At 38.0% G+C, this 22,724-nt stretch overlaps 1 protein-coding gene across 1 annotated transcript in view; it reads left to right on the forward strand.

Annotated features, from left to right (window-relative positions):
• Positions 1–597: 597 nt before the first annotated feature.
• LOC135078691 (cytochrome P450 4C1-like) overlaps positions 598–22,724 on the forward strand; it is a 28,296-nt gene continuing 6,169 nt past the window's right edge. Inside the window, exons 1-10 of the mRNA XM_063973235.1 lie at positions 598–632; positions 9,017–9,176; positions 11,272–11,361; positions 11,841–11,951; positions 12,373–12,561; positions 14,261–14,457; positions 14,638–14,704; positions 14,780–14,981; positions 16,264–16,415; positions 19,177–19,359. Of these exons, the coding sequence (XP_063829305.1) occupies positions 9,017–9,176; positions 11,272–11,361; positions 11,841–11,951; positions 12,373–12,561; positions 14,261–14,457; positions 14,638–14,704; positions 14,780–14,981; positions 16,264–16,415; positions 19,177–19,359 (1,351 nt within the window). The 5' untranslated portion in view covers positions 598–632. The remainder of the gene's footprint in view (positions 633–9,016; positions 9,177–11,271; positions 11,362–11,840; positions 11,952–12,372; positions 12,562–14,260; positions 14,458–14,637; positions 14,705–14,779; positions 14,982–16,263; positions 16,416–19,176; positions 19,360–22,724) is intronic.

A 22,724-nucleotide genomic window follows, 5' to 3' on the forward strand; every position in this document is an offset into this window, starting at 1 on the left:
CTTTAAATAACTTTTAAAGTGTTAACATATTATATTTTAGGGTTTTTTCCAGTTGCGGGCTTAATTTTTTAATTAAATAATTAAAATTAATATGTATATTTATTATTCCCATTGTTTCCACTAGAGGGGACAACCTAAATACACTATTTTTAGGAATCATTGCGATTTGAATTTGATTGTGATATGAAGGTTCTTCCCAATGACGAGCAAAGCCTCCCTATTTCCTTTAAAGAATGGGGTAGTGATTTTTTAAATATTTTTTGCCTAATTCGCCCACAATGAAAAGTAGCGTGGAACACAGAGCATGGAATGGAATCCATTCCACAGTGTACTGGTCAGATTTTGTCATAGAGGAATACGACTTTTGTATGCGAATTGGCATTAATTGTAGGCTAGTATTAGGCGGTACAAACTTCATCATCATCATCCTAGCCCATCAAGCAAAACATCTTTGATGCAAATACTTACTTATCACAATATTTTGCTTGATGTACCGGCCTTCATACAAAAATAATTCTAATCTGGATGCGCCCCTGCTTGCTCCAAGTGTAAGTATATACTTACTGCGGTAAACAATCACAGCCTCAGTGACAGTCTTACACTGCTATAGGTCTAAAGAGAACACAACAAACGTGAGTAAACAGTGTTTATTGACATGTAGAGTGTAAGGAGAATTTTGTAAGACCATTTTTTACGCCAGGCGAATAATTTAATACATTTAAAAAAACTGTAGGTAAAGCTTTCTTTTAAGGAATATTAAGGTTCAACCTATGAATCTTCATTCTCTATAGTTATAAAATAATGCTTAAAACACAAATATGGAATGAGATCACTCCATAGTTCATAGGGATAAAGACCGTCCTAGTCTTAGGTAGGTTAATATTTATTTAGTCGAAGATCTTAGCCGTAAAATCATTAATTCGTTGTTTATCCTATGAAAACGAAAGCGATTAAATTTTCAGGTAACAACAATTCAGGTATTTTTACCTCTTTTTAAAATAACTGGATTAAGTGTAAATTAGTATAGTACGTAGCTTAAAAAACTTGTAAAATTGATTTTGAGTAATTAACTAAGAAAAAGCTTATTTTTAATAACGAAAGCTTTTTCATCAGAGGTGCGTTATGGTTATAGTCTGTTTGATCATAGAGTAAATTTAGTAATCTGTGGCACAGAAATAAAAAAAAATATTCGTAATAATGGCGCGATGGCGCGGCTCGCGCGTGAAAATAGTCAACTGTTGCCACGAATATTCATTAAAAGGATTATTAGAAGTGTCCAAAATAAAATAAGAAAAAGAAGACTAAGAAGTTTGTGAGCAAAACCTGCAACTAGAATAAAATGCTGCCTTGAACTCTGCAGGTACGCGTAGGCAGGTAGGCCTATTTTTTTGCGAATGAACGATGTAGGCACAAAATATGGGGTAGTTGTTACCGAAATGTTTAATTGGTCGATTCATGAAAATCTCTTTTTGAATAGTATTTAATCCTTCAAGGCCCGCGAATCTAGACACAATAGATAATAATCAATTGTTATGACATTAATTAATGCCGTCTGAGCCCCGATTACGGTAATTTTTAACGTCAACAATCCAGACACGCTTCTCGATTCTGGGGTACGATTGGTCGTTCAACAGCGTACGTCAGCTGTTTTGACCAATCGTATCGCAGAATCAGAAACGCGTCTGGATTGTAGACGTTATAAAAGTTACCGTAATCGGGGCTCTGGTCTGGGACTCAAGCGGTTAAAGTCAACTTTTATTACTTTTATATATTGTTTTTAATTTCTAAAAGATTTTTGACTTGTAGAGTCGTCCCACAGTTGACCAGTTAAACGCTTAAATTATGTGTCTTATTTTACGCAAATACACATTTTTATCAATATTAAAAAATTATTTTAAATTACATAGTTTGTTATAGATAAAGACGCTCGCTTCCCTTCGAGTGACGTCATATCCCCAGCGGCAAACTTAAAGCGAACGGATAGAAAATGTGATTGTGAAGATCGAAGATGGCGGTAGATAAGTATTTACGCGATGAACAAAATTTATGAATTATGCTACACGTGTCTACTAAAAGTTGTAGAAAGCTATATTTAAGCTCATAATCTGTTCGGTAACTCTGGTAGTACCTACCTACGAACTAACGGAGTGATTAGGTGAGCTTTAATATTAACAAAGTAGTAAATGGCTACTGTTTATTTTTTAGGTTACCTACCAGAATTTGTCCTTCTTTTTCAAAGTTTTTCTTTTTTTATGTCTTTCAAGTAAACGAGTGAATCTATTTTTACCCAACTGTGCCAGAAGGAGGGTTATGTTTTTGACCTACCTACTAAGACCTAGGAAACTCGTGTGGATTCACCAAAGGACAAGAAGAGGAAGCGCGTTTAGTAATTAAAATACCCAGCACTTAGGTTAACTAGATAACTAGGCGCGCAGGTAGTTATATTTTCAATTGTTTAAAGCGAGTAATTTCAGGATAATAGCTTCAATCAAAGTTATAGTCGGCGATAAGTTGATTGTTATAGTGAATTAAATAAAATATATCTAACCACCGTCATCTAGAATGTAATTGCTACGTTTTAATTATACTAGGTATTAAGATGGTTCTATATTGGCTCACATAAAATTCTAAATCCTATTCTTTGTCTTACTACCGATTTGTGTTCATAATAATCTCTCTTCATAATTTTATTTTTCATACTTTTTTTATTCATACATTTTTATTACTACCATCGGAGCTCATAACAGTTAGTAATCATAATTTTTTTATCAATACTGTTACTACCAAGAACCATTTAAAATACATAATTTTTATTTTCAGATCTTTTTTCTTCATAACATTCATTGATCATATTGTTTTAATTAATAATGTTGTTACTAAGAACATACTTCAACTCATAATGTTGTTGTTCAGAATAATTTACTTTATAACAGACATACTCGTATCTTTAAAAAAATCATATATAATTTAATAGAGTAGATAAGCATGCAGAGCATGCAGCATGAAAGCAAGCATGCAGCATGCATTGGTATCTCCTCGTCTCCGGCGCTGCGGGATGTGCAGCCCTTCCGCCCTTGCGTAACGAGGCTCAGGCACCCACGCTTGCTTCCGCAGCTTCGGCTTTTTGGATCGCCATCGGCGCCTTCGGCGCCTCGGCGACCAGCCTCAGCCGCTCCAGCTCGCCCGGGCGCCTGAACCTCGTTACAGCGGGCGAGGGCTGCCCTCCCTCCGCGCCTCCGGCTTTTAAATTACACTCTAGGGGTAGGGCAGACAAGACTACGTGGAGTCGGTTTAGCAGCGATTCGTTTCTGTCGCGTTAGTTTTGTGGCACAAAATATTGCCTGTTTTGGACCATTTCAAATTAATTTAATTTTAAAATACGATTTAATACGAATATTGACATCATGATTTTCAATAATATGGATAAATACACTTATGAGTAATAAATTTATGAAAACAAATATTAGGATACATCACATTTATGAATATTATAGTTATTTATTCGAATGATTATGAGTTTCGATCATTAGTATAGAAAAATATATGAAAACAAATATTAGTAAAAACTAAGTGTATGATTAGTGATATTATGAATATCAATGATTATGTTTTTAAATATGTAGGTTTTAAATTTTTTATGAAGAATGATCATTATGGTATCAAATTGTATGAGAAATATTTTCGGACCTCCAATGATAGGAATTGAAAAGTTATGTAAGAAAATGCGCTACCTATTAAGATACTATACTTCATGCATAAAGTGGTCACTAACAAGTAGGGAATGCAAAACCGGTTAATCGGAAACCGAAAAATCGGAAAAACCGCCCTTTTTCGACGAATTCTAAAACCGGTTTTAAAAATCGAAACCCGGATTTAAATCGGTTTTTCTATCTGTATACACTTAACAAATTCCATAAATAAGCAATATCATTTTATTATATTATATTATTATAATATAACCTGGGTATTTTGATATTTGACGAATATTTGGTTATTTTACAATTTATAACTTGGCAACATTGTCACTTGGTTACTCCGTCGCGACGTTTACCTTTGAACGGGGAATCCCCGATAATTATTTAAGGCTTGGTATTTCTGCTAAAGTAGGTATTTCGCGCTGTCAAAATCTGCGCGCGCAATACTTCGCCGAAGACAGCGCGCCAAAGAGCTCTCGCGGCTACACAGTATAGAAATACCAGTTGGTTAGGTTAGGTTGACTTCCTTCCGTTCAAGCGTCACACTCACAGCACTTTCTAATACAAATCATATCCAAGTGATACAAATTAAAACAACTTTCAGAATTTTTGGGAATATATTTTAGAATCGAATAAATATAAAATATAACTGCCAAAGTAAACACGGTTCAAAGAGGCGTGGCGTCACCCGACCTTCCGGAATTTTCAAGATTACGTCACCCGACCTATCGTTAGGTCCTCGGGAGCTTGAGCGATTGGAAAAACATTTTATGATCAGTTACAATTAGTAGCGATTATTTAGAGCTTGGATAATAAATTATAGTTGTTGCAATTCACGAAACTTTGCATGTGGTTAATTACATTAATCAGTACATGCATCAATTTTGTTCAGTCTTTTTGTTTATTAATAAATAAAAATATCATACTAAAATTGCATACATATTTTTTTGTATTGGTCTGGGTGTTTTCTTTCCATAATTTATGTATAACGTATGTACGGGGCTCTGTATTGAAAATCACTATGAGCATCACACGCGGTTACCTGCCGCAGGCACCCGCTCTGAGCACTCATGGGAGTTTATGCAGAGGTCGCTAGAGTTTGACTTTGAGCTTTGTTTATAGTCATTACGAAGCAGATTTTGATGGGAAACTGCACTGTCTTGAATTCGAAAGGGTAATTTGACGGTGTTAGGGGAATTCTAGGAATAAATGCAGAGCCTCCTCATTGAAATTGAGACATTTCAATTTGAGATTTCACTTGACATTGATTGCAATCTGACATGGAGTTTTCAAACACTTGTAAAAATAAAAAGTAATTAAATCAAAAGCAGTAAGACTCCCAAAATAACTTTCTACCCCTTTTACACGTTTGTCATAAATTATAATATTAAGGAATTGTTAAGCAAAATTTCAAGTAGATTGAACCAAATAATCACTGTCCCATACAAACTTTGCCCCCTTATTTCACCCCCTTCATTTCTTGACCCCATTTCGGAAAATCGGATGCCTACGTCATACAAAGAACACACCTTCCAACTTTCAGGTCTCTACGATATCCGTCAGTCATTTAGGACTAAGCATTTTTATTAGTTGTCCAATACTCTATCGTTCCAGGTATGTCATTGACAGGAGGGCGCTACTATCTTAATGGGTTATTTATTAGTCCCAACTTTATACCACTTGACATTTCAGAATCGTTTGACTTTAGATACCTAAGCGATTTGATATTCAGAGTCCCTTAATGAAATCAAGTTCTAAAATAACTTGAGGTGTTGTACCCGATCAAGCTTTTCATTGCAGGACAGTTAAATAGTTTTATTATTAGTTTCTTCTTTAAGTCTTGATTTGTCAGAGTAGGTAAAGGCTCCATGAGAGCAAAATTTAGCTTTATAATAGTTTTTAATTTTTTTCTTGAAATATTTGACGCCTTGTAATCTCTCGTTAATGTAGGTCCACACAAATAAAGAATGTTTGACTTCGACTTTAATAATTATGCTCTTACATAATTAGAATAATATAAGAATAAGAATTTTTCGGTTTTTATATAAGGTGTTATTTTTTTAACTGATCATATTTTACCAACACATCCTATTACCCCCTATTGGGTTAGTAGTAGTTTCGCACGATTTTCCTTCGCACGAATATGCGAAACGTCCCCTTTCAATAATAATTTTTTTTTAGTAGGCGTTTCGCCCGGATGTATTAGAAGTATTAAAATCGCGTGCGAATCGACTCTTTTTTGAACTAGTAGTATGCGATTACTAGTTCTCAAAGGGGTCGATTCGCACCCGTTCGATTGTGAAAACCAAACTAATATATTTACTGTAAGTAAATGCTAAATAGTAAATATTAGTTTGGATTGTGAATATCCTATCCTACTATAATATTATAAAGGCGAAAGTTCGGATGTCTGGATGTCATGATGTCTGGATGTTTGTTACTCTTTCACGCAAAAATTACTGTACGGATTTTGTTGAAACTTTATAGTATTATTGTTTATAACCCAGATTAACATATAGGCTAACTTATGACGATATGTGACAAATAAATTTCAATAAATAAATAAGACGTGTCTAAAAAGCGAACTCTACCTATCGTCATTGGTTAAAATCTACAGCGCTGGACAAACTACTGTATGACGTTCGTAAATATTCATTCGGGGGAAGCCGTGAAACGCCATCTATCAACATGATATCTAACGGGGGTAAAACGAGGTCCACGCGAACGAAGTCGCGGGCGGCCGCTAGTTTATAATAGGTAGCTTTCCCTCCGCAACCTTATTGGTATTCCATGTATGTGTCTTTTAACTGATTTCTGTTAAACATTTCATGTAAAATTTGTCCAGTTATAACTCCATTTACATCTGCATCTGTAAACAAGGGTTCATGTTCTCCAGCCCAGATGCCGAGTAAACAGAATCGTCTTTCAGTGACGTGCAGCTGCCCCTATATTTGACCCTCTGACCTATTTTTTTATTATTTATTTGTATCAGTGTGCTCTTCTAATAAGTGTAAGACGATTGTATGTAGGTACTATTAATATGTAATTTTAACTCATTGGTTTTGTCTCATATTTAAGGAATTTACTATGTATCATGAGTAGAGTCTTCGTTTAAAAGGATGCGAACGATTTAAATTTCAATAGGTAGACAAAATTGATAATTCTTAATTATCAAATATTTTAGCTTTCTCCAGTAACACTGATATTATTATACTGTGACTCATCAAAGTCATCATTGTCAAAAATATTGACAAATCGCGAACTGTCACGTCCAAAAAACTGACACGCGTCCGTCCTCCGTAAGCGCCACCGCGCGACTGATTGAGATAGTCCAAGCCGTCATGGACGATTTTTTCCACATTTTTTAACATAGTAACTAAATAAGACGCAATATAAAAATTCCATCCGTTAAAAGCCCTCAAGTTATTTCTGAACTTTAGTTTAGTAAAAGATTTAGAATCTCAAATCGCTTATTTTAAAAATAAAACCATAATTAGAAAACGAATAGAGGTAACTTTGGGAATTTATTCTATCGAGTCAACTTCATCAAATCGTGTTTCCATCCGTTAATAGCCCTAGAAAATATCCTCAACTATGCCCAATAAAAATCTTAGCCTTTAATTTTACTGTTTAGTACCTCAAAAATGAAAAATGAAAACCTCATTTTCGCCATTTTCTCTGCTACCCGGCCTTAAGACTCGTACCGCCCGCGCCCGCCACCTGACATGACCCACCCCGCGATTCAGATAGTTGGTGATTATTGCAGTGAATAATTAACCTATGTGTGAGTGAATTGAACAGTTTTTATTTTTGAATTGTTTTGAACATTGAATCTCATTTATTTGCGATATCTGCAGAAGCTTATTACTGTAATACTTAGTGTATTGAAATTTGACAGAAATACCCCCTAACGTTCACAAATAAAGCTTTTTACATTTTATTCTACTTTTTAATTTAAGATATTGCTTATATCAATCGTAATTGTAAACAAATACGTTTTTGATGTAGGTACATTACGTACATGGTGGTAATTAACAAAATACTAAACCGACAGAGTAGGTAATGAATTTTAAAAACGTATTCGTTGAATTATTACGTACAATGGAGATAAACTACCATCCCTTGAGTTAAATTTAGCTTATTCATTATTCATTATGTGCCAATAATGCCTAATGAATAAGCTAAATTTATCAAAACTGTTATAACCAGGGTTCGAAAATATCCTTATGATATATATCCGATATATATCGGATATATATCTGATATTATGATATATATCCGATATATATCGGATATATATCATAAATATCGGATATATATCGGATATTTTCGAACCTAGGGTTCGAAAATATTCTTATGATATATATCAGATATATATCTGATAAATATCATAAATATCGGATATTTATGATATATATCCGATATATATCGGATATATATCATAAATATCGGATATTTTCGAACCCTGGTTATAACCCTCTCTTAAATAATGTAATTTAACACAAAACGGACAGGACGTAACAAATCGCTGTATGTAACTACTAGTTGATTCAAAAAAAAAAATAGAACGATAATAACCGATTAAAAACCGAAAACCGGTTTTTTTTCTTGGAAACCGAAAAAAAAAACGGTTTTTGATAAACTTTCGGTTTTGCATACCCTACTAACAAGATCACTTTAGGCTCTTTTTTTAGAAGTAAACAAGAACTTATGTCGAAGATAAAAAAGTGTTTTTAGCATCAAGGTCAACATCCAATTAAAATTGAGTCGTGATGTCAATTCCCTGTACGTATGCGTTATTTGTCACATAGTAGCCTACAACCTTCTATGTTTTGATGAACCCACGAACGTACCTACATGATAGTACGTATTTTATAGGTTTCTAGAATGGAGGCTCAAAGGGATTTTCCATAATGGAAATATACTCGTACTTAATATTCGGTCGGCGTACTTGTAACAAGACCTTAGAAATCTAAAAAAACAAGTTTCGGTTGATAACAATACCTACCTGTAACGCAACCCGCGCGACGATTGCTGGCCGGCCTACCGTGCTACGGCTTATGGCCCCCAATCTGCCACGAGCCTGCGTAGCAGTGTTAGTGGTGTGTTACTCTCGATTTCCTCAGATGTATACCCTGGTGTTCCTGGCGGTCACTGGCGGTGGTGCTGTGGGCCGCGTGGGTCACGATAAGAGTACATGCGGCGGCTGCTGGCCAGGCTACCTTGCTGCCTTTCTTTGGCTTATAGCCCCCAATCTGCCTCGAGAATGCGTGACAGTGTCAATTGTCTGACAAGCCCTAAGCGCTCTCATTGTCCCCCAGATGTACATAAGCCTGGTGTTGCTGGGATGCGCGCTGTGGGCCGCGTGGGTCACGATATGGTTGCGCACGCGGCGCGCGCGGCGGTTGCTGGCCGGGCTGCCTTGCTACCCCGAGCTGCCTTTCTTTGGAAGCGTGCACAAGTTCTTCGGAGGAGGGGAGCGTGAGTTTGTTTAAAAATATATTCACAGGAAGCCTAGGGTTTTCGGGATTCTCATAACAATGCAAACAGTCCTATGGTTATTCCAACTATCAAGTGTAGGTTATTATATTTTGGTGTCAAATTTTATAAACCATCTACACATTATTGCTGAGTTTTGATAGGCCTTTGATAGGAAAAAACAAAGGACAATGACCAAAAGTGGTCCAAATGTCCACCACTAATGAGACCTATATTGGCTTATAGTTCATTAAATAGAGATTAACTTTCAGTATGGGACGAAAAAAAAATAAGCTGTCAGTAAAAAGTTATGATTGTATGAAAAATTGTAGTAGTTTACGCGCTAATCTCAGGAACTACTGGTCCGATTTGAAAAATTATTTTTGTTATGGATAGCACATTTATCAAGGATAGTTTTAGGTTATATAACATCACCCTACAACTAATAGGGGCGGAGCAGTAAAGACAAATGTTGTAAAAATGGGAAATATTATTCAAACTATTTTCACACGTATTCCAATATAGTTGTCTTTCTTCTGAGCTTGTTTTTTTTTTCTTTTAGCGAGAAACTAACACGGCGCACTAAGCGACACGACATAACATGCATAGATTAGTCCAAAATGTGTGATGGATAGAATGATATCAAGAACATTTTTCGGATGAAAAGGTAAAAAACATGACTTTTCATTCAGTCATAACTTTTTACTGACAGCATATTTTTGATTGCGGTTTGTTTATAATGAATCAGTATTTAGTAGACTATTTTACTACATAGGTCTCGTTAGTGGTGGACATTTGGACCACACTCCATACATTTTTGGTCATTATTATATTATTATTATAAAACTTTATTGCACAATAAAATAGTACAAAAGGTGGACTTAATGCTATTTAAGCATTCTCAGCCAGTCGACCCCTGGGTTATGCAGAAAGCTGTGAGTGCGAAGGTAGAGGTAGAAGGGTAGAAGTTAAAATTGAAGTTAAATTTTTAATTTATATAATATTTAAGATACATATACCTACATACATACATACATATACATACATATATACAGATACATACAAACATATAATATAAATAAATATAATTAACATATTTCAGTCATTGTCCTTTACTTTGCCTAGGTCCATCCAAAGTATAGAGCTAACTTGCCAAATGTGACTGGGGTATACCCAGGAAGGTGGTACCCGGTGGACCTTTATTTAGGTACTCAATCATATTATTTGCATTGTAGGTACCTACTCTAACCACAGATTTGATTAAATAATAATATTTTCTTTTCTTTTTTTTATGTGACAGGAGGCAAACGAGCAGACGGAATTTTCAAAAAATTAAAGCTACAAAAAAAGCAAAAGCCCCTGAAACTGAACTACAGTTTAAAAGCCTTTTCTGCTATTCACTATGTTTATTCCGGAAGCACGAACAAAAGACTATGAATGATTTAATGATAGTTTTTATTATAATTATCATTCGCGAGCATGTTGTGGTGAGATAATAACGCACTGCAGCAAATAAACTTAAATGGAGGTACACGTAGCAAGTTACCTGCCATAAGTGCAGGTATTATTGTTTTTGAAGTTCATCATACGGTTTTCGTTAAGTCAAGTGCGATGTAGCTTATGAGAAAGTTTTTGAAATGTTCAACTGGGCAAAGTCAAAGTCAAAATTTCTTTATTTGTTTAGACTAATAAATAGTTCTTACAAATCGTCATTTTGCTCTTAAGGAGCCTCTACATGTCTCATAATCTTTTTACCCTACCAGCGTGCAGCGCTTCGAGACCAACATTTGGCAAGTGCTAAGAAGAAGCGCCGCCACAAACTCAGTCACCACTGTCTGCCAGTTAATATAAATAAATAGAAATAGCAGTAGTAGGTACATTCGATTCAGGAGCAGTTCACTGAATTTACCATGCATTCTTGTATAGTGTATCTTAATGTTTTAGAAGAGATAATACTACGAGTATGTTGTGTGTTGGTAATTGTAGTGTAGGGACACATTGTATTTAGTTGAGTTTGCAATATCAATAATAGTTATATTGAAGAAGGAAGTTAACAATTATTACAGCTCATGATATACTGTGATTATTATGTTGTCAGGTATACTGCGTACCTTAACGGAGTTGTCAGCGATATCGGATGAAAAAAGCCTACCATTTCTATTGTGGATTGGACCTGTCCCCGCTTTGAGTAAGTGAATAAAGGAATAAACATTGGGTTTTATTTATTGCCTCAATTATTTATTTCCAACTATAAAGGTGTAAGATCGTGGACTCGCAGCCGACTGCACGCAGCAGCAGCAGCAGCAGACATGTCGCCGCGACATGTCACTTTCTATGTATTTTTATGACGTGTCGCTTACCTACTACGAATGGTACTTCACAGAAATACATAGAAACCAGTAGTTCGTCGTCCGATATCAACTTGTATCTTAATGATAAAACAATTATGGTTGTGGGTATAACCAGGTATAACATTCTTATAAGGTCCGGGAAAACTCTAAAAACGACATTAGGTACCCTCATGATTTTTGTGTAATCCTACCCACACGTAGAAAATTAAAACCGGCCTAAAACTATTTCATAATTTGTGCTAAATACGTGTTGATCGGGTGAATTCGGGTGTCAATAAGTTGTTTTCTGTGGATTTTTACCTAATTTTTCTTTTAGTGTTTACCGGCGGTGAAGATATAAAGGCGGTGACCAACGCCTTCATAGAGAAGCCTTACTACTACAACTTCGCGCGGCCCTGGCTGGGCAACGGGCTCGTTACTGGACCTGGTAACTATCACTAAATACATAATTTAGCCTGGGAAATCTTGTTATCTACAAAAACTTCTAAAAGAAAAGCTGTTTCGAATAAAAAAATGGTGTTACAGTACCTTTTGATGATAATTTTAAGTTTCAAACGTTATCAAAGTGCACACTTTTTTGTTATTAAAATTAAGATTTTACAACTAAGTTTTTCTTGTGAGGTTTTTAGGGGAATTCACATGGTTCGATCTTCGAAAGAGTCGATAAGTTTGCCTTCCGACTCTACAACCTTCAGTTTTGGGATAAGTGCATTCAGAAACTTAGCAATAAATTTCCATTGAAGACAGTGGTACTATTACAAGTCTGGTTGTCATGGAGCATATTTTACCGAAGCCAATGCTATTGTTTCCACCACTTCACCGATGGCTTTTACTCTCCTGCATTTAAGGTTCAATCTGGAAGCACAACATCAGGAACCTGGCCGGCACATTCAACACCACCGTCGTGGATGGCTACCAGAACGTGTTCAATGCGCAAGCGCAGAACCTCGTGCGCAACTTGAAGAAAGAAGTCGGCGCGGAGCCGTTCGACGCCATGCACAAGTATCTGGCTTATACCACGCTGGAGACTGTTTGCCGTGAGTTATTACTTTTTTTTTTTTTTTTTTTTTATCCACCACGAGGAAGCTCTTGGCCTGTATCTCACCTGATGGTAAGTGACGATCAGGCCGAAGGTGGAAGCGAGCTTCACCCGGAATCCTCAACCACGGAGGAACTGGCTTAACTTAAAAGTTCTTGTAGACTGTAATTTAATGTACCCACGACATTTTAGACTGTAATAATAATACAAATCCTTTCGATATTTTTTGCTGTGATTGATACGCTACGCCTGAAAGTAAGATTCAAAACATGTTCAAAACAGCTCTACCTACTTTAAACAAAATTGAAAACGGAAAGTTTTAAGAGACTTTTGCCCGGTTTCCATCAAAGCGTCGGAACAGATAAACTAATTTTCCTATACAATTTGATAGTGAAAACCTCAGATCATAGAAAGAGAATAGATAATGAAGTCGCGCGTAACTACAACGAGAACCAGTGTCCCCACATTTCCCCCACCACAGCTCCCACACACACATTCAACTGTGTAAAAACAAAGTTACGACAACATGTGCAACCGGCTTAAAAGTGCTGTGATTGGCCAGAAGCCAGAAGGCGTGCCTTATGGCCAATCAATGGCCGCGTGACGTGACGCACACTTTGAAAACTAGTGAGAGAACAAAGATAAAATGGAGTCGACAAGATATCGATACTTTAAATCGCTAGGGGCAAGGCTCGAAACTGGTTTCACAAAATGCTTATGTATGAAAACCTTTTTATTATTATACGTTATTATTAACTACTATCACGCATTTACTTTTTAATTATGGCGATCTGCGTACCGCATATGTTTATCAAAAATAATGCCTATATTAGGCTTTCAACTAGCTCTTACTGTAATTACATAGTTGACAGTTACTAATTACTTCTACTGTTATTATTTTTTTTGTAAAATCTTATAATCGCAAGTAACACATCATTTTTATTTAAAATTACAAAATAGAAAATTATAATTTACTTCTATTTATCGATAATAGGAAACCGCATTAGAACACGAGCACGGCACTATGTTACGACCGGCACATGCGGCCGTACTGTGTATTTTCACACGACAGTGAATATCGGAAGAAATTAAATACATTGCGCAGTAGTTAAGCATGACATAAAGTGGTTGCTAACTAAATCGTCAATGTACAAGTGTGTTAGAATTTTTATCACCACTGATTTCGATATCGCAGTAACTGTTACGGCACTGAATTCGTTCGTAAAAATTTTAAGTTTTTTTTATTTATAACCAAAATACCAATGGATTTGCAATACTTACATGTAGTAAATGACTCCATTGTTCCTGTAGTTCTTCGTTTCACTTGTTTTATTGCACGTAACGACGCATTATCCAAAATATCGGAGAACATTTCCTTAGTACGACTGAATCGCGACTAACCTAGCTACGCGGCCGATGTTCGTTTCTGGGCATATCGCGGAGACACGCGCCACGCCCCCGTTTCACATCTATTCCCTTCTATGATCTGAGGTGAAGACGGTGCGACGCGGAGCGGAAGATATATCCTCTAATTTACCAAATTCAAAAGGGAGGATTTGGCCCGCGCTGACAAGACGGTTTCAGAAGGCCTGATGTTCGCACATTTCTCCCTTAGTTGCCTCTTACAAAATCCACGGGAAGTGTGGTGATTTTACTCTGAGAAGACCTTACATTTCCTTCATTCCGTCTGCCTCCAGAGACGGCCCTGGGCGTCCCAGACATAACGGGCAGCATCGTAACAGCGGAGTACTATGCTGCTTTCAACATGGCCGTGAAGCTTCTCATCCGGCGCGGCCTCAACCTCTTTCAGCACTGGGGGCCTTTATACCGGTTCTCGTCATCCCACAAGCAGTTCATGAAGTGCATCGACGTCATACACAACGTGTCGGACACCGTGCGTATACGCATTATTTTCTGTTTCATTTGCCTATCTCTCAGTACATACATTAAATGAGTAGAATTTGAATTGTGGGTGTGCAAAGATGTTGTATCAAATGTAAATCCGATTGAGGTTAGGTAAATCATTCATTTACATTCCTATAGGTTTGGAACTAAGACAATCAACACTTTTCAGGTCATAAACCTAAGAAAACTGGAGTGGGAGGAAAAGAAAAAGTCTGGAGTCGTAGAAAAAGAAGCTGGTAAGAATTCTCTTCTACGATTTCCATTTATACGTATTTTCTTTGTGATGTGATAATACTTCTTCATGTATTTAGATCCATCTGAAATGAGGTTCAAGTCGTTCCTGGACATCCTTCTGGAGATCAGTGAGAGGGACGAGAATATGACCTTGGAACAGTTAAAAGCAGAAGTGGACACCATCATCGTGGGAGGACAAGAAACCGTGGCCACGACCCTGTTCTACTGTCTGCTTATGATCGGCTGCAATGACGATGTGCAGAACAAGCTGTATGAAGAGTGAGTAGTTAGTATAAGCACTGGTTATATCAATTTCATGGCAGAACACGGACTGGAAGACTTAGCGTGGGCAGGCTTCCTACTAGGTGGACCGACGATCTGGTAAAGGTCGCGGAAAGAACCTGAATGCGGGCAGCGCAGGACCGTTCACTGTGGAAAACCTTGGGGGAGGCCTTTGTCCAGCAGTGGACGCCATTTGGCTGAAACGAAACGATATCAATATCAAAGGGATACATTCTCCTAAATATCAGCGAGAGAGACGAGAGCACTACCTTGAACAGCTGAAGGCAGAAGTGGACACCATCATCGTAAGCGCATAATAGACCGCCGCTACCACTGTTCTACTATCTGCTCATGATTCGTTGCAATGATGACGTGAAAAGCAAGCCGTATGAAGAGTGAGTAGTTAGAACTAAAATATAAGTGCAGCCTACATCAACGTTGAAGAAAATCCTCTTGGAGCAGCTGAAATCGGAGGTGGACACCTACCTAGTGAAAAGTGAGTAGAAGGAATGAAAATGTATAATCACTGACCGAGATCAATGTTAAAAAGGGATATCTTGTTCCTGCTGTAAGTAATCTTTTCAACATTGGTCTACATTTATTGTTCTGAAGCAGTGCCATGGTTTTTTTCAGAGAGGTTCGTATTAAAGTGCTTTTTAAAAGCCTAATAAATTAGAATACATTACTTTAATGACTGTTTTTTGGGTATAGTCCCAAAACACTCGGGCTAGACAGAGGTCACAGCCGTGATGTCAAAGCTAATGAATCACCATGGACGTCAGACACAGCACGTGTAATCGTATCAGAGGCATTTTTATATATTTTTTGTAATAAGATACCTACATTCGTGTCGACAACGTACCTAGGTACTAAATAAATTGTAAACAAACACGAAAAGCACGAAACACATATCGCCATAACAACAATGTTAACAGCATTGTTGTGTTCCGGCAGTTAGAGGTAAGAAAGCCAGTTCCTCCGTGGTTGAGGATTCCGGCTGAAGCTCGCTTCCACCTTCGGCCTGATCATCAATTACCATCAGGTGAAATACAGGCCAAGAGCTTCTTCGTTGTAGATAAAAAAAAGCATGTTCTGGTAAAAATAAAAAAAAAAAATCTTTATCTTTAAATCGTTTTTTTTTCACTACCGTATTGTCACACCTCGGAATTGAACCCAGAGCCTTTGAGTTGAGAAAGTTCGGTAAATAATACAAGACAGATGTGGGCTTCCTCTTTCTAGTGTGTTCTCGTAATATGAGTGGATTCTGTAATTATTTCAGGTTAAAAGAAATATTCGGCGACAGTAAACGCGCCGTCCAAAAGCAAGACCTAGCGCAGATGAAGTACTGCGAGGCGGTCATCTATGAGACGCTGCGGCTCTATCCTCCAGCGCCTGTGGTCATGAGATATGCCGACAAGGACTTGAAGTTAGGTAAGTAAAAACGTCAAAATGTAGGTATATTTTTTTTAAATAGCAGCTATTACAACTGGTATAAGATTTCTAAGATTTAGTTTTATTTGCTGTCTGCACAAAACTTTAATTAACAATTTGTCGAAATTGATAATTTTTACATTTATAATTTTCAATACGTCAATACCTACAATTCATAAAGCAGGTCATGACAAAAAGAAATTGTGGAAAGTCATCAAAAATATCACCTACACTACTAACACCAAATCTTCCGCTCGGCAACTAATCACGAATTCCGCCTCGGCTGCACAATCCGTAAATTGTGTAAACAAGTTCTTTACTAATATAGGCAAAAATCTCGCTGAAAAAGCTAAACTAAATTGCACGCAACTTTTTCCCTCTATCCAAAACCCTTCCAAATTACAAACATTATACTCGTTTGCCCTATTTGACACTGACGAGGCCGAAGTTGAGCAAATTATCATGACGCTGAAGAATGACTGTGCGTCAGGAATTGACAAAATCCCCTGCTCTTTTATTAAACAATTCAAAAAACAACTTACTCCTCCGCTCACACATCTTTTCAATCAATGCATGTCGAAAGGAATTTTTCCCAACGTACTAAAGAAAGCTATAATACGACCCATACATAAAAGTGGAGATAAAACCTGTATGAATAACTACCGCCCAATAGCTTTACTGCCATCCATTTCCAAGATCCTTGAAAGGCTTATTTATAACAGACTCTTAAATTATTTAGAAAAAAAAAAACTTTTGGCAGACACTCAATTCGGTTTCAGACCGAATAGGTCTACTGATGACGCAGTACATGAGCTCACCAATTACATTGCGAGGCAACTAGACTCAGGTAATAAATGCTTAGTCATCTTCCTTGATCTTGCAAAAGCTTTCGATACAATTTCGATACCAATGCTTCTAAAGAAATTATACGACCTGGGTATTAGAGGAATTCCACATACTCTAATCAAGAATTATCTTTCGGAAAGAACTCAACGTGTAATTATAGATGATGAAGTGAGTGAAGAGTTAATTGTCGAATATGGGGTTCCACAGGGTAGCATACTGGGGCCGCTGTTATTTCTCACGTATATCAATGACCTATGCCTACTTCCACTTCCCGACAACAAAGGGAAAATAATATCATACGCCGATGATACAGCTTTAATGTTTAGCGCAAACACCTGGAGTGACGCGTTCGCACAAGCTCAACTCGGTTTCGACTCTGTCAATCAGTGGCTTAAAAACAACTTACTAACCCTTAATGTAGATAAAACTAAGTTCATAACATTCTCCTACAATGCTTTCTCGCAGCCTACCTCAAACTTATACTCCATTAAAGCCCACTCCTGCACTAATTCTCAACAAGCATGTGCATGCCCTTATTTAAATAGTACTGATAATATGAAATACTTAGGTATAATCATTGATAAACACCTGAACTTTAAAGCTCACGTCGAAGCTCTCACATCTAGAGTCAGAAAATTGATATTTGCCTTTAAAAATCTGAGACACGTGGCTAAGGGTCCTCTTCTCAAAACTGTCTACCTCACGCTATGTCAGTCATTAATTACTTACTGTATTACATCCTGGGGAGGCACGCATAAAACTACACTAATACGCTTAGAAATAGCTCAAAGAGCTGTTCTGAAAGTAAGCACTTTCCGACCAACACGCTTCCCTACAGTAGAGCTTCTTACGAAATGCGACGTTCTATCAGTACGTCAACTTTTCGTATTACTAACAATCCTCAAAAAACACTCACTAACTACCTTTAATCCCGACCTCAAACCCAACAAAAGGCGCGCCGACATCGTATGTCCCTCTGAGCGATTTAACAGACAGCATACCCACAAATTCTTTTGTTTTCTAGGAAGCTTTTTGTACAACAGTATAAACAAGTATCTCTGTATATACCCAATGAACAGCAAAGAATGTAAATATGCACTGCAGAAATAGCTCAAGGGTAAAACATATGATGACACAGAAAACCTGTTAATAGTTATTAGTTAAATTACTTACTTTAGGTATACTAACTATAAATAAACATTCTGTCAGCAAAATTTTATTTATGTAACAAAATTGTCAACCTTTACCTTTATCAACATTGTTTTGGTGTAATTATTTATAATATCTGTTTAATAAGCACTAACTTACATAATAAGTATGGATACCTAAAACACAGGAAAACATTTTTGCTTAGTTTAGGTATACTACCTTAATTAAAATATTGTTACTAACCAAATAATTTCATAGCCCCATTTAAGTTTCTTGTATTTAGGCTAAGTCTTTATTCAATAAATTTATCTTATCTATCTATCTACAAAAATAAAGAACTTGCAAAACTTGTCGGCTTACAGTGTTATAGTAGCAGCTTTCATCATCATCATCATTTCAGCCATAGGACGTCCACTGCTGAACATAGGCCTCCCCCAATGCTTTCCATGTTGATCTATTGGTAGCGGCCTGCGTCCAGCGCTTCCCTGTCTTACCTTACGATGTCGTCGGTCCACCTTGTAGGTGGACGTCTCACGCTGAGTTTTCCGGTACGCGGCAGTCCATTCCCGAACCAGCAGCTTTACCAACATCTAAATTTTTAGTTAGATTTTTCTGATTAAAATTTGAATGATTGACACAGATGAGCTATGGATTTTTGTCTTCCTTTCTTCTTCCATTTCTCCTTTTTATTTCCCTCTGGTAAATTAGAAAGAGTCATGCTCCCGCAGTGGAGACCTAGTGAATTGAAACTATCATATCCTTTCAGCCACCTTCACGATCCCCAAAGACACCGCTTGCGGCATCAACGCGTGGGGCGCAGGCCGCTCGCGTCGTCTCTGGGGCGCCGATGTCTTGAGCTATCGACCTGGGCGCTGGCTGGAGGCAGACCTCGCTTGCACGCACGCTACTGGTCTACTGGCCTTCAGCTACGGCCGGCGGTCTTGTATAGGTGAGTCCGTAATAACTTCACAGCGCTCTAGACACGGCGTGCGGTATACATGGGGTGCTGAAGTCCTGAGCTACCACCCTGAGTGCTGGCTGGAAGCAGACCTCGCCTGCACACACGCCACGGGTCTACTGGCCTTCAGCTACGGACGGCGCTCTTGTATAGGTGAGTCATACCACTTCACAGCACTCTAGACACAGCGTGCGGCATCTAGGGCGCTGACGTGTTTAGCTACCACCCTAAGTGTTGGCTGGAGGCAGACCTCGCTTGCACACACGCCACGGGTCTACTGGCCTTCAGCTACGGACGGCGCTCTTGTATAGGTGAGTCATGTCATACCACTTTATAGCGCTCTAGACACTGCGGCGGCGTCTGTAGGGCGCTGACGTCCTGAGCTACCGCTCCAAGTGCTGGCTGGAGGCAGACCTCGCTTGTACACAAGCCACGGGTCTACTGGCCTTCAGCTACGGACGGCGCTCTTGTATAGGTGAGTCATACCACTTCACAGCGCCCAAGACATGGCATGCGGCATCTGTGAGAAGCTGATGTTATGAGCTACCGCCCCGAGCGCTGGCTGGAGGCAGACCTCGCTTGCACACACGCTACGGGTCTACTGGCCTTCAGCTACGGACGGCGCTCTTGTATAGGTGAGTCATACCACTTCACAGCGCCCAAGATATGGCATGCGGCATTTGTGGGGTGCTGACGTGCTGAGCTACCCCGAGCGCTGGTTGGAAGCAGACCTCGCTTGCACACTCGCTACGGGTCTACTGGCCTTCAGCTACGGCCGGCGGTCTTGTATAGGTAAGTCATCTCACTTCGCAGCGCTCTAGACACGGCGTGCGGTATACGTGGGATGCTGACGTCCTGAGCTACCGCTCCAAGTGTTGGCTGGAGGCAGACCCAGCTTGAACACACGCTACGGCTCTGTTGGCCGTCAGCTACAGTCGGTGCTTTTGTATAAGTAAGTGAACCCGCAACGAGACAACCACCTCAAAGTGCCAATGATACAGCGTGAGGTATTCACTGAGATCCAAAGACGTCGACTGCTGGACAAAGCCTGTAGCGTTGCAGTTTTGGCTGTTTTCACAAATTGATATTTCTTCTCGATATTCTGATTTTGGATACCACTAGCGACATCTATTGGCGTGATTTAGAATTAATTTGCAATAGATGGCGCTTTTTGCTCAGTCAATTCAAATATATTTTATTGAAACATTTCCTAATGTTTTTGTTTTGATTATTCTATTTTTTAATAGAATATTTTCGGTGTTCAGGAGATTGTTTTCATCATGGTTTTTATTAGTATTTGCTTTTTACCTAAGCGGCGAAACGAAACGTCTTGCGATGTCAATGACTCGCAGGCTGTCAGTTGAGCTGTCAAATCACTTTGGAATTTTGGTCGATCTTGCGCAACCGCAATTTTATTGTTTTCGGGGATGTAATCCCCTTTTGTTTTAAATCGTGTGATGCGGAATGCATCCACGATAATTTCTTAATATAATTAAAAATATTCACACATGAGGTAAGTTCCCGTCGGAGAATTTATTTATTTTTCGTGATTGATATTTTTCGTATTCCAGTACGTGGTATTTTATGTGATGGTTTCTTTCAGAAATTCCCTAAATTCTATTCGGATGAGGGTATTGGGTTGCTGAGGGCTGCGAGCGAAGCTCAAATTAGTGAACAGCCTTCGTAAGTATTTCTTTCCCATTGCGGGGTTTTTCATAACCTAATGCCACGTTCCACATGTGATGCTGACAGTGTATTTTTCGTTTCAGATGCGGGATTTCAAATTTTATATTTTATATTTCATATTTTCATATTTCATATTTTCAAATTTCAAATTTTACAATATTTTGTAGTTTAAACAATTTCAAATTTCGTATTTCATAATTTCATATATTGATCTCTTCGCATTTCCTCCTTGTCATCAAACCTCTGTCTCTGCAAGAGTTTGAACGCTTACCTGTCAAAGAGATGCAAGAGCTTCACTGCGCGCTTGAGGCCGTGGAGGACGCTGCTTGTAACCTAAAAGTGTGCGAGACCCGTTGGACCCCGGAAGAAGAGAGGAACGTTCAGGGTAACGGCTCATAACCGCATGGCTTCCAAGGTACCCACTTTTCCATCCTTCAAGTAGGAGTCTTTCCGACCTGACATCGTGCAGTTATCTTAACTAGTAGAGTCTTTCAATATTTAGGCTGAGTTTTAAGAAATTTGTAGTGGCAATAATATTCACCAAACCGAACCTAATTGACGACCCTGAATCCCTTGAGATTGGCACTATTACAGTAGTTATTATAATATCGTAATTGTTAACTATATACGAGCATACGAGATAAAAATAAATTGTGTCAATTGAGAGGGAGCTGTTTTATTTACATTTTCTAATTTCACACAAGGAACGGTAACTTATATAAATTTCTGCAAGCCGGACAACCTCTTTTCCACGTGCAGACAATTCACCATCTTCTCTGTCTGCACCGGTGGCGGTTCAATTCCAGTCACCAAGCCGCCAGGAAAAAATCCTTTCTTGCAGTGGCGCCCAACGTGGGGCTTAATTCTTCTTGTATAACTTTTGTGTAGTTTAATAATTAATAATAATAATTTTTCTTATAACTTTTGGAAAAATTGTAGCGTTGCAGTTTTGGCTGTTTTCACAAATTGATATTTCTTCTCGATATTCTGATTTTGGATACCACTAGCGACATCTATTGGCGTGATTTAGAATTAATTTGCAATAGATGGCGCTTTTTGCTCAGTCAATTCAAATATATTTTATTGAAACATTTCCTAATGTTTTTGTTTTGATTATTCTATTTTTTAATAGAATATTTTCGGTGTTCAGGAGATTGTTTTCATCATGGTTTTTATTAGTATTTGCTTTTTACCTAAGCGGCGAAACGAAACGTCTTGCGATGTCAATGACTCGCAGGCTGTCAGTTGAGCTGTCAAATCACTTTGGAATTTTGGTCGATCTTGCGCAACCGCAATTTTATTGTTTTCGGGGATGTAATCCCCTTTTGTTTTAAATCGTGTGATGCGGAATGCATCCACGATAATTTCTTAATATAATTAAAAATATTCACACATGAGGTAAGTTCCCGTCGGAGAATTTATTTATTTTTCGTGATTGATATTTTTCGTATTCCAGTACGTGGTATTTTATGTGATGGTTTCTTTCAGAAATTCCCTAAATTCTATTCGGATGAGGGTATTGGGTTGCTGAGGGCTGCGAGCGAAGCTCAAATTAGTGAACAGCCTTCGTAAGTATTTCTTTCCCATTGCGGGGTTTTTCATAACCTAATGCCACGTTCCACATGTGATGCTGACAGTGTATTTTTCGTTTCAGATGCGGGATTTCAAAT

Source organism: Ostrinia nubilalis, chromosome 15, assembly GCF_963855985.1.
Source record: "Ostrinia nubilalis chromosome 15, ilOstNubi1.1, whole genome shotgun sequence".
In the NCBI taxonomy this organism is placed as follows: Eukaryota; Metazoa; Arthropoda; class Insecta; order Lepidoptera; family Crambidae; genus Ostrinia; species Ostrinia nubilalis.